The 12,889-nt window shown below is 46.8% G+C and overlaps 1 protein-coding gene across 1 annotated transcript in view; it reads right to left on the reverse strand.

Annotated features, from left to right (window-relative positions):
* The window catches only part of LOC144724287 (pappalysin-1-like), a 156,978-nt gene that overhangs the window by 47,684 nt on the left and 96,405 nt on the right, over positions 1-12,889 (reverse strand). Inside the window, exon 15 of the mRNA XM_078603273.1 lies at positions 595-892. Within this exon, the coding sequence (XP_078459399.1) occupies positions 595-892 (298 nt within the window). The remainder of the gene's footprint in view (positions 1-594; positions 893-12,889) is intronic.

The raw sequence follows: 12,889 nt of genomic DNA on the forward strand, positions 1-12,889 counted from the left end.
GCCGGAAGTCTTGTCGTAATAATAATAATACCTCTTCTTGGTTCTTCCGGTAAAGTCACGTAGAAGGGAAGTAATACAATAATAAAAATAAAACATAATAAAATAATTCTCACGACGTTTCGGCCACAACGCAAGCAGCCGTCCTCAGGTGAGGTGAGGACGGCTGCTCAGGTGAGGACGGCTGCTCAGGTGAGGACGGCCGCTTGCGTTGTGGCCGAAACGTCGTGAGAATTTTTTTATTATGTTTTATTTTTATTATTTTATTACTTCCCTTCTACGTGACTTTACCGAAAGAACCAAGAAGATGAATCCCTGCAGTCACGAAAGCTTTAAATCGAAATAATAATAATACCACTAATAAATGATTTAAAACTTTTAACGCACAGTATTAACTCACTCTCGGACAGCGAGAGAGATAATGACTAGGAGGCGCGATGAACCACAAGTAAGCCGGAAGGCAGCCGGGTGACGAGGAGGGAGTACCCACACTTTACTCCACCACACAAGACCTGCTGATCGACTCAACTGTTCTTGGACAACAACGACAACACTAAGCTTCATAGGACACGGAGTGGGGGGGGTGGGGGGGGCAACCTCTTGAGGCTGTTGCTGTACGTTTCGCCGGCGGGGCAGATGTGCGCCAGTTCCTCGTCCTCTTTCCCGGAGGTGGAGGAGGAGGTGGAAGAGGAGGTGGAGGAGGTGGAAGAGGAGGAGGTGGTGGACGGCTTCTGGGACACGGGTCGCATCGCCACGCCGGACACGGCGACGAGACGCGAGGACACGTGCAGCAGCACCGCCTTGGCCCGGCGACGCCTCCTGCCCGCTCGTCCGGTCACCCCGAGTCCCACAGGAATCACCAGCGGGTTATCGCGGCAGCTCAGCTTGTAGACGCCTGCATAACGGGGGGGCGGGGGGGGATGAGAGCCGGGCCGGGGTGGGAGGTGGGGGAGGAGGGATCAGCAATCTATGAGCACTGCTTTAAAAAAGAAACGATCGTGTGAAAAATTGATCGTTGCAATCGCAGCTCTTTGTCCGCCCCGGGTCGATAAAGCGAGCGCCACGCTGCGCAAAGTCATTGGTCGTTGTCCTCTGGATTGACCGGCCTCTGACGCAGGAAACGTGGAATTTCCACGACTTGTTCGGGCAACGGAAGGCAGGGCTTTAATTCACTGCCTCGTGATTGCATGAATAGTTTAAATTTGTGGTCATATGATTCAAATCAAGAATCGGATGATTTTTGTTGTGTCGTTTATATTGTGGCTCGGTTGATTAAGCTCGTTGCGCTCTATAAACCTAGATGTCACATTCGTATTGAATGTACATGCAATTTCCACAAGTTCTCGAGAACTATATTTCGCGTGCACATCAATGCAGCCATGTGCTGTGAGTGTGAGAATCAGTAAAAAAAATAGTCGTTACGTGCCTATTATTATTTCTCGTTTATGTGCTCTGAAAAAGGGGTCAAATGCCAGAAGCGTCACCGATTATATATTTTCCTGATGTAAAATCATCCCTCGGTAGTTTAAGCATGGATACACTTTTTTAAAGATTTTAATCGTATTATCGGTGTCTTAGATGTAAACTTTCATTTTCATCTGAGTGTATAATGTATCTATCAAGCTGTCTACCACAAATATTTATCAAATGATTAAGAAATAATAGCTTTCAACCTTTTGTCAACTTACTGCTGGACGAATGTCGTAGAGGCTGTTTGGCCATACATCACTGTGCTGGGTTGGTGAGGGCAAAGACCGTGAATCGGCAACAGATACTATAACTTGCCCTCAAATTGATGCCAACTGTGGCCAGGAATCGAACGTAGGTTAACGGGATTCATATCACAGTCAAGTACTGTGCTGTTGAAGGTGGTGAGCATTTACGTGTTAACTCAACCCTGATAACTTCCAAGATCTTTGAGAGATAGGCTGTATTCACGTTTATTGGATCATTGGCAATTTAACAATATACATATCTTAAAACCGCTTCTGTTACATATTTACTGTAGCTTCATAGGGTGCAGCAACGGCAGTATGTTAACTACTTCACCTGGTATACAGGAGGTCGTGGGTTCAATCCCAACCCTGCGGGCCCCTGTATATTTTAATGTTCTCCCTGTGGTCGTGTGGATTTTCCTCCAGTTTTTTTCCTCCACATTCAGCATCATGCGTTTAAGAGTATTTGGCTGCAATAAATATCCACTTGACAAAGCCACTTAGTTGGAGCGATCATTCGTGGCCAGGTCGCTTCTCAAAAAGAGCTATATAGCTCAGTAGGCATTACCTGGTAAGATAAAAAAAATATACTTTCATAGTTTCGTGTACTGTATATCAATTAAATGCGAATTTAGAATTTAGCATAAACATTTCCTTTTGGCTAGCCATCAAACAAAGATGGTCACTGCATCACGCTTCTGCAGCCATGTGGAAGACGCTTCCTTCCAATATTAGGAAGCCACTGAAGCTATGCACAATTTTAAATCTAGATTGAAAACTCATTTTTTTAGAACTGCCTTTGTGTTCAGTTTGTTATCCTTCCCACCGCCCCTCAGATGAGGGCGGTTGGCTACGTACGGCGCGAAAGAAGTTCAACATACATCAGAAAATATTTGTTTTGTTCTTTTCCAACAACACGATGGGGAGGGGGAGGGACATAATTAATGTCTCGGCGAGGAGTGTGGGTGGGTGAAAGGACACGGGGATGCAAGGTCACAGCAAAATTGTGTTTCAAGGCGGTCACATTAAAGCGATTTAACGGAGTAAATAACATGTCACAAAACACTTGTTTCTTACAGAATGGGGGAAACCCTTCACAAGAGGTTAGCGATAATATCGCTCAGTGGTTACGATAGGGCCCCCTTTGGTAATTACTGGAGACACTTTGAAGATGACCTTTGCTGATATTTACAGGGCAATGGTTTGCGGAGGAAAGAACGCCAGTAGAAATGCCACCATGGCAGATTGTCAACGTTTTATTCATATTGGCATTTTCCCAGGCTGCTATTACTTTGAGAGTAAAACGATACCTTTTACAGCCATTTTGTCAATCCACTGCTGGATGATGACCATGCCCTGTCATCCATTGGGTGGGGGGGGGGGGATGTTTGAGCATACTTCACTGTTTTGGTGATTATGGCTTGCTGAAGGGGGAGTGGTGCAGCGAACCAGTTCTGATATCACTCGCCAACTGATGTCAGCCTTGACTAGGAATCGAACTCAGGTTGCCATGTCCCAGGACACAATGCACAAATCACCACACCATAACCCCCCCACTCATATTTCTAGGCTACATTATTACAACCTTGTTCGTGTATGAATACCGGAGTATTTTATTTTTACCATACTTCACCAAGTCGGTCAGTGGGGCTTGGGAACGGCAGTGAGAGGGCAGAACCGGTCCCACTCATGCGAGCCACAGCTGGAATCGAACTCGGATTACGAGTTCTAGATTTGAAGCTTTCGTGACTGCAAGGATTCATATTTTTGGGGGTTTTCGGTAAAGTTACATAGGTAAAAAAAATATTTTAAAAATAAAATAACAAAAAAAAATAAAAAAAAATCACGACGTTTCGGAGGCAACACAAGCCTCCGTCTTCAGGTGGAACCGTCACAGCACGCTCGCTGTATCATGTAAATGAGAAATTCCAAGAGATCCGACCCCGTATATATACTGGTTGAGGGGGGAGGAGCCAGGGCAGGACCTTGGATAGGAGTTTTTTTTTTATTATGGTTCGTAGTGCGGCACAGCGTGCACAACAGTGACGTGCGGTGAGGTCAATGGCTGGGGAGGCACTGGCTCGTGTCAGAGCCAGATTCACACACTGAGGGGGGCGTGTCCTCACTGAGGGGGGCGTGTCCTCACTGAGGGGGGCGTGTTAGACACGTCCCCCTCAGTGAGGCAGATGTGACAGCTGCCTCCCCTGGTGCTTTTACATTGCAGTTTCATGACGAGACCAGCGAGCCTAAATATCTTTATACACATACGTGCAATAAGTTACCTGGAGTATGGAAGGCGAGGACATGAAATGAAGGGGTCTACAAACATTACATTGGTGACATACTGAGATAGTCAAAGGCACGCGCTTATTGCCCGCGCTCCATCCAGTTACTGAGGGGTTGCGCAATGAGAGGGGAGGCTGAGCTCGTCGCTGCCTCACCTCTCGTCTCTTCCTGTATTTGCAGCGGAGCTCCGCAAATTTAGCGATTTTGACTATGAAAATGATTGGAATCGTATAGAAATGACATTTATAACACAGATCAGTGGAAAAATCTTTTTAGTTATTTAATTTGATTATTCTTTTTTTTACTTTTCGTAACAGCTATCTTAATTGGAGCATGACAGGTGAGGCTCTGCCTCCCCTGCCTCCCCTGCCTCCCCTGACTGCACGTCCCTGATGCACAACTACTGTGCCACCGCTCCACCCATCTCTACTACATTGTTTTTCATCACCGTTATTACTACATGCAACACAAACTCGTGTTGTACGCATGGGTGCACGGGTTGACCAAAATTGTGCAAAAAACATTTTGAATGAATCAGCAGAAGAGGAATGTTACGATGTGATGTAATTTTATTATTTATATTCTTTACAATCAATGTTTAGGGGTAATCCCAGCCAAAGCAATGAATTTCCTTTCCAGTAAGTGCAAGCAAAATGACTTTGTAAAAGTTTTCTCCGCAGCTACGAGGTAATGCCCACATGTTCCGGAAATGATTTTACGGGGGCCTAAAAAGAGTTTGAAACCATTTAATAATAATAAAAAAATGTTGAATAGTAAAAAGTTTAAATTTACGTCTTTTGCTGTTAAATCTGAGACTAACAGGTCCCTTGAAGCCGGTTGACAATGAAACATGCCCCACTCTCGTGATGTAGAACTAAAGCCAATGACAAGTCAGCTCGAGTTTTAAATTACCGCTCACGGAACCAAATGTTCCGAGGATGTAATGGCGCGTTGTTCGGTTCCAAACAGTCGACGTGTCTAGCTAACCTTACGCCCATTTTTTTTCTTTCTCCGTGTTTTGTTATTTATTTGTATTTATATTTGCCCCCCTACCCCAATATTTTTTTATTGGGCCATTTTTTTCTATTACGCACTTCAACCACCACCACCACCCTCCCCTCCCCTCTCGATTTGCACGAAAGCATCAACCAACACTGACTGCGACACCAGCGGAACCTCCTTCCCTCTGCTCAACGCGCAACAGCAGCAGCAGACCACCTTTACTCCCTCCCACTCTCCCTCTCTTTGAAATCTTACAATCAAGTCCAAAACAATTTTGGTACAATATTTTTTTAATTCGCGCCAAAGATGTTCACTTGATCTGCCGTATTGTCCTGCGCAAACCACTTGCAGTGGTTTGGAAGCTGCTGGACGCAATGAGCACATGAGTTAATTTAAGCCAGTGGTTCTTAACCTTTCCTGCAGCCTGCACCCCCCCCCCTTCCTTTGTTTCTCAATCGTAAACAAATGTGCAAAGTTATTAAACACACAGGGTTTGATGTAACAAAGTAGCTGTACTTACGCGTCGGTGCTTAATATGTGTTTTCGATAATTGACCTTCTAGAGAAATCTGGCCACGTCTCGCACCCCCCCGAAAGGGCATCTCGCAACCCCCAGGGGGTGCGTGCACCTCGGGTTAAGCACCACTGGTTTAAGCCAACGGGCATCCGCAGCCTTACCTCATAAAGACACGCGCACGCACACACAGGGGTCAGAGCCGGAGTAAAATGCACGCGAGACAAAGGCAGATCGTATCATCGTTCTCGATCTATATTAGCATTTAAAATGTTTTTTTACACCGTGTCAAGCAGCCCCTCCACCTGAGTTTCTGTTTGCCCCACCCCTCACCCCACTTGAAACAAGGTCAAGCGACAAGCTACAGGGGCTTGACCACCACGGTAAAAGTTATGAATGCTCGAATGCGCACGCCGTTGAAATTCACGGACGGGTTCGCCTGCTCACAATACTTTACAAATCCGACTGCACGTATGAATGTATACGCAAGATGATGACAACGACGACGATGATGACGCTGATACATCTACGGATTGTCAGTACAATACGCCTTTAAGCTTTCTGGCGTGAAAAGTGCGCGGCGTGGGAGGTGAGCGAGCTCGGTGAGCGTAGGGAATCAAGCCCCGCGCACGTGTGCAGGGGAGAGAGACGGGGGGCGGGGGTGGTGTTATGCCGAGCATATTGTTTTTTTTACGCAACTCCGCGGGAAAGGTGATACCTGCAGATATGTTTACGCGTACAGGTGTGCACATGAGGTTTCACTGCGAAGCAGCGGGGCGCAAAGCATTTTCACTCGCCACAGTTTGTTTGAAAATGTGTGGCGCGCGCGTGCACGTGCACGTGTGTGTGTGTGGACTGGTGAACGAATGGCACTGCGTGCTTTCGCCGGGTGCTTGCCTCGTAACGCTTGGGGCCCTAAGCCAGTGTCCTGGCGTCTAAACGAGGAGCGCTCCGCCTCGACGACTGTTTCAGAGCACAGAATCGAGCGACGCGCTCGGAGATGTGCAACAGGTTCGCGACTGCGTCGGTCATTTTCAACAGGGCGGGATGTTTAAACCCAGATTGCTGTAAAACTTGCGAAAGGATCCCCACAAACGCCGTCGCGTAAAAAAAACTAAAAACTCGGCGTGCGGTGTAAGTAAAACAACGACCAAGACGAGCACGCAAGCCTTTTTTTTTAACACGGGCGAATACGCCACGCACGCGTACGCGCGCGCGTTGCCCACACTATCGACGGCGTGCAACTCGCACGTGCACGCGCGTGTGCGCACGTGCACGCGCGCGCGTGTGCGTGTGCGCGCGCGTATGAAGCCGTGTACAAAGGCGTTATTTAAGCGCACATGTAGCTGGCAAGCGTGGGAGGAGGAGGCGGTGCGGGTAGGTTTCCCCAGAACCCCATGTGTTTCTAATTTCACTGCCAAAAAACAGCTGTCCTGTTGATGCAACGCGTCACAATACTTAGGCGTGCTGGCCACAGCACACAGACGACACGCACACAGCACACAGCCCCCCCCCACCCCCCCCCCAGTAAATAGCCCCTCATGGAAAGAAAATACATATTTTCCTCTATTATATTGAGGGAATTCAGCTAAAAAGCGTGGATATTTGAAAAATCAATGTACTTAGCCGTTCTTATGGTAACTTTTCCCATTACGGCCCCCCACTCCCCCCCCCCCCGATTTTTAGTTCTGAGCGACGTGCGACGCGCAAGCTGAACTCACGTTACGTAACGGGTTTTTTTTTCTTTCGCATGCGGTGTTTGGCGAGTGTAAAGTTTTCACAGCGTCCTATAAAACATTGAATTGATCACTATGCGTGCAACGATTAAAAGATATTAACGGCGAGGCGTTGAATTAAATCGACAGCTTATTGCCGTCACGACTCGCACTGCCTCCGTTCACCCCGGCGGGGCATGAAGGGCGGCAACCACGCTGAGTCAGGGCTGAACGATTAATCGATTTCAAATCGAAATCGCAATTTGAAACAATGCGATTAGCAAATCGCAAAGGCTGCGATGTTTTGCGATTTGAAAATTCCAATGAATTTCTTCTTGGAATTGTTTTTTTAATTATAACTTTATTTATTTAACAAATTGTTCTATGTTTGGTTGTTCTGTTTCAATGAATTTTTTTTAATACATACATGTTGGAAGCAATTAATATATTTTAAGTTCTCATCCTTGCATTAGAATATATAGAGCAATTAATATTTTGATAGTATCATGTGGTAATGCTCCATCACATGTTTTAAATCTATTACAAAGTGAATATTGAACTGAAGCTTGACTTTTAAAAAAATGTAATCGCAAATCAAAAGGCAATCGCAATATCTGTCAGAAAAGTCGCAATTAGATATTTTCCCCAAATCGTTCAGCCCTAGTTTGCGTGTGGAAGAGTAGGCCAAATATCTCTCAGGGGGACGGGGGGGGGGAGCTCTCTTGAGCTCCCTCTAGTAGTAAAGGCCCCTTCCATAAGCATTGTCGTGAGCAAGCAAATCTTGGGCAGCACCTTTAGCTTAAATAGCCTTATTTTACCACCTCATTTATTTCACACTGGTAAGTAACACTTGCGCCTCACTCCAAGAAGGGCCTGGGTTCGATTCCTGATGTCTGTGTGGCAATTGCGGCGACTTCTGCGTGAATTCCCCGCCGGGTTTTCCGATTTCCATCAATCAATGCAAGATTTGCGAAAGCTCCACGCATTCAGCAAATTAGCCGAGACGGAAGCACGAATGTGGCCACTAATAACGGAATAATATCTCGCGTAATTGGTGATCGTCAAACAGCCCAAAATGCAGGGCCCTCCTGAAAGAAGAGTCCTCAAACTCGCCATGGCCGTCCTAGGTAAACAATGTATTAATTGTTAATCATTATATTGTCGTAGCCGCTTGCCTGTGAACTCTCCGCTCTGTCCATTGTAAGTCAAAATGCAGGTGCGAAAAAACCCAATTCGGTCAACGGCCAGCGTATGTGCCGGTTTTGTTTTTGAAAGTTCACAATGAAACATCATAGCGTTAAGGGAGCAGCTTTAAGAGGGGGGGGGGGCTTTTTTATTTCCATAAAATGCGTGCGTTTCTGCCAGAAAACGTGTGGCAGGCCTCCAAATGTATATGTGTGTTTACAGTATTTGTGAAATATTTATATATTTGTTTTTCGAGACATATGTGCGGGGACTTTTGGGTAGGGAGAGGGCCGGGGGGGGGGGTTAGGGGAATCACTGCTGGTCGGATGAGTTGCTTTAAGAGGCAGCGGTGAACGTGCCGACCAAAATATTGACGAGACGGTGGCGCGTCACCTTGGTTCCAACGCAAAAAGCCGTGTACCTGGTCGGTGCACACGCACGCACGCACATGGGTGGTCTCGCGCTTAAAACCCACCGAGAACGAACGGCCGATCGCAGATTTGAGAGTGGTTGGGGGGGGTGAGGAGGGGGGGCCCTGTTAGGGGGGGGGGTATTCGATGACGGTTGTTGTTTTCTGTCTTTCTTTTAAAGAGACACCGTATGACTTCCGTTGGTGCAGCCTTTCAGGATCAGCGTCGGGGACTCTGGACGCCTTCGCCCCACCCCCTGCCCTCAATCCAAAGTTGGGACCCGTTACTCGGCCCCTGGCGCGTAAAAGCGAACGAAGGGCCCGATGGAGCGCTGGAAAATCTTGACGCGCACGCGCGGGGTTGACCACGCCGTGGACACGTGTAAACTCACAGACGGACAAAATGCGCAGAAATGTTGGTCCCCCCCCCCCCCTTTTCGGAACCCGACTGGCAAGGCCGTTATTAAGGGGGAGGTTTGCTGCTGTGAAGTTGGCTTGTAAACAAGTGGTACACTCGTGTATATACATGCCGTCTGTCGAAAGGTCACCCCTTGCGCACTTCCAACGATACACAAAATTCGCCGCTTGAAGTTCAAAAATATCTGTTTTCCTTTTATGTAATTTTATTTTCTCTCCGCCGAGAAAATAATACATTTCCACACATTTGCCATAAGCAAAGTCTGCGACGCCAGGTATTGATATTAGCTGCGATGCAACGGGTCCGCTGGTGTGGCCGGGAATGTCTTGCATTCAAGCGGATTAAATGCCGGTGTGCGCGCCGTGTGTGTGTGTGTGTTTACGACATAAAATACACTCGAGCACATCATAATGCCCATAATCCATACTGATGCTCTGAGCCAGTGGCACAAGGTTCTAAAAGTAAGGATTAGCGGCGTTTCCGAGAAATGAGTGTTTTCCGTGACAACTCAGATGAGAAGGTGGTAAATTCCACAAGCTATTTATTCCTGTTATAATGCAGAGTGAATGTACGCGTTGTGCAACAACTTCATTCGGCATTAACCTGTGTTGTGTTTGTCATCGTATCTTTGTATCTGCGTGGAGCACTGAAACACAGTGATTGTGAGTGCACTGTGCTCCGAATCTGATAAACCGGAGTTCGTTTCCCAGCCACGGCTAACATCGGCAGCAAACGACATCTGAACGAGTTCTGGGAAATTGTAACCCATCCCCTTGACCGATCCACACTGACCAGCGTGGTGAAGTATGGTCTCACACGCCCCCCTTGACTGACACGGCACGGGGAGGACCGAATCGAGTAGTTGATTGTCCAAGTGCTGTAAATGGCGATTGTTGTGCAAAACGTAACGGAAGATTTCAGAGTTACATTAACATATGAGAATTGTTATTGTTATTAATCATCTGGGATCAATGCGAATCGGCAATGTCAATATTCTTCAACGAATGGAATCAAATGCCACGGACTGAGTTGCTCGCAAATTCCCTCGATTTCTGAGAGAGCGAAAATACAAACGCATACACAGAGCTTATCTTGTCCATCCATCCGGTACGTAAAGAGGGAATGCAGCAAAACATAAAGTAACGTGGCAACGACCAAAAAGGAAGTTACCGTAGCAACGATCATTGAGCACGCTTTGAAATCACACCGAGTAGAATAATCAGACATGTTGTGTCCATTTTGTCCGTCTGGCACACACTCGTTATTCATCTGAGATATTCTCAAAAATGGACTAATGCGTTCAATGTGTTTGCACATCTGCTAATTGCAAAAAACCCTCTAAAATCTCCCCCATTGTTAAATCCGGGCGGGCGGGCGGGCGGGCGCACACCACGCGACCGTTCCGCGTTTGGACCGATAAGATTTTTCACACTGGAATTATTAGTAAATTTCCTTCGAATGAATCACCACCCCAGTTGAGCGCGAGGCTACGCAAGAGCGACGTCGCCGCAGGTCAACTCCGTCGGTCGCGAACAATGTGATCGATCGATCTGTTGAGTCGCCGCGAAGGGGTTCCAAAGAGCCCTGCCCAGCGCCACCGTGCTTCACGTTTTAGCGGCGGTGTCGGCGGCGCTTCATTAGTAATGAATTATCATGTCCGCGCACGGCTGCGCTACGTAATGTCTGCATAGTTTGCCTGTGTTGCGCGGGGGCCAAAACATTTCACGGATTTGTGGTTTTGTGGCAATGCTCGAAAAATACTTTTAACAATGAGTTATTACATTCCAGTTTAATTTTAAATAAGTCTCAATTATTTCTTGGAATGTGTGTAAAATCATCCAGACGTTGTAAATAACCTCGTTTGATCTCCCCCAACTATAATTACCGGGCAATTAGTATTTGATCAAGAAAACGTCTGTCTCCCCCTGTCTGTCTGCCATATTAGGCGCACATCAGCCGGGGCGCGATCGAGTGTAAGCGTGCTTGTGAGCGCTGGAAAATAAAATACTACCACCAAGGTAAATGGAAGCAGAGAAGAAAGTAATTGTTTATGAGCCCGCAGAAGTACTCTTTTAAGTGTGTATTGGATGGATGTGCTAGAGTGCAGCATTGCTACACACATGCCACCCTTTTGCTTATTTTTCTAATGATGTAATGCCAGAGATGTTGGCTTCTCTAAACAGGCCCTTGGTGTGCGCGCATGTGTCCAGCCAACCACACGGTATCCACTCCCCCCCTTTACCAAAGCCCCTCGCCACACTGCCCCCCCCCACACACACACACCCCAGTCCCCCCTATGGGGCCCGCAAATACTTCCCTTAAAGGGGTATGCTTTGAATTATTTTTTTCAACGAACATCCCGCTCCGGTGGCTGGTACTGTGTTGCTGTCAGCGATGTTGTAATGTCAGTGGCCCTACAAAGTTGTAATGTCAGTGGCCCTACAAAGTTGTATTGTCAGTGGCCCTACAAAGTTGTGTTGTCAGTGGCCCTACAAAGTTGTATTGTCAGTGGCCCTACAAAGTTGTGATGTCAGTGGCCCTACAAAGTTGTGATGTCAGTGGCCCTACAAAGTTGTATTGTCAGTGGCCCTACAAAGTTGTATTGTCAGTGGCCCTACAAAGTTGTGATGTCAGTGGCCCTACAAAGTTGTATTGTCAGTGGCCCTACAAAGTTGTATTGTCAGTGGCCCTACAAAGTTGTGTTGTCAGTGGCCCTACAAAGTTGTATTGTCAGTGGCCCTACAAAGTTGTGATGTCAGTGGCCCTACAAAGTTGTATTGTCAGTGGCCCTACAAAGTTGTATTGTCAGTGGTCCTACAAAGTTGTGATGTCAGTGGCCCTACAAAGTTGTAATGTCAGTGGCCCTACAAAGTTGTAATGTCAGTTACCCTACAAAGTTGTAATGTCAGTGGCCCTACAAAGTTGCATTGTCAGTGGCCCTACAAAGTTGCATTGTCAGTGGCCCTACAAAGTTGCATTGTCAGTGGCCCTACAAAGTTGTATTGTCAGTGGCCCTACAAAGTTGTATTGTCAGTGGCCCTACAAAGTTGTGATGTCAGTGGCCCTACAAAGTTGTAATGTCAGTGGCCCTACAAAATTGTATTGTCAGTGGCCCTACAAAGTTGTATTGTCAGTGGCCCTACAAAGTTGTATTGTCAGTGGCCCTACAAAGTTGTATTGTCAGTGGCCCTACAAAGTTGTATTGTCAGTGGCCCTACAAAGTTGTAATGTCAGTGGCCCTACAAAGTTGTATTGTCAGTGGCCCTACAAAGTTGTATTGTCAGTGGCCCTACAAAGTTGTAATGTCAGTGGCCCTACAAAGTTGTATTGTCAGTGGCCCTACAAAGTTGTAATGTCAGTGGCCCTACAAAGTTGTATTGTCAGTGGCCCTACAATGTTGTATTGTTAGTGGCCCTACAAAGTTGTATTGTCAGTGGCCCTACAAAGTTGTATTGTCAGTGGCCCTACAAAGTTGTATTGTCAGTGGCCCTACAAAGTTGCATTGTCAGTGGCCCTACAAAGTTGCATTGTCAGTGGCCCTACAAAGTTGTATTGTCAGTGGCCCTACAAAGTTGCATTGTCAGTGGCCCTACAAAGTTGTATTGTCAGTGGCCCTACAAAGTTGTATTGTCAGTGGCCCTACAAAGTT

This window comes from Lampetra planeri, chromosome 20 (genome assembly GCF_965212315.1).
Source record: "Lampetra planeri chromosome 20, kcLamPlan1.2.h2, whole genome shotgun sequence".
In the NCBI taxonomy this organism is placed as follows: domain Eukaryota; kingdom Metazoa; phylum Chordata; class Hyperoartia; order Petromyzontiformes; family Petromyzontidae; genus Lampetra; species Lampetra planeri.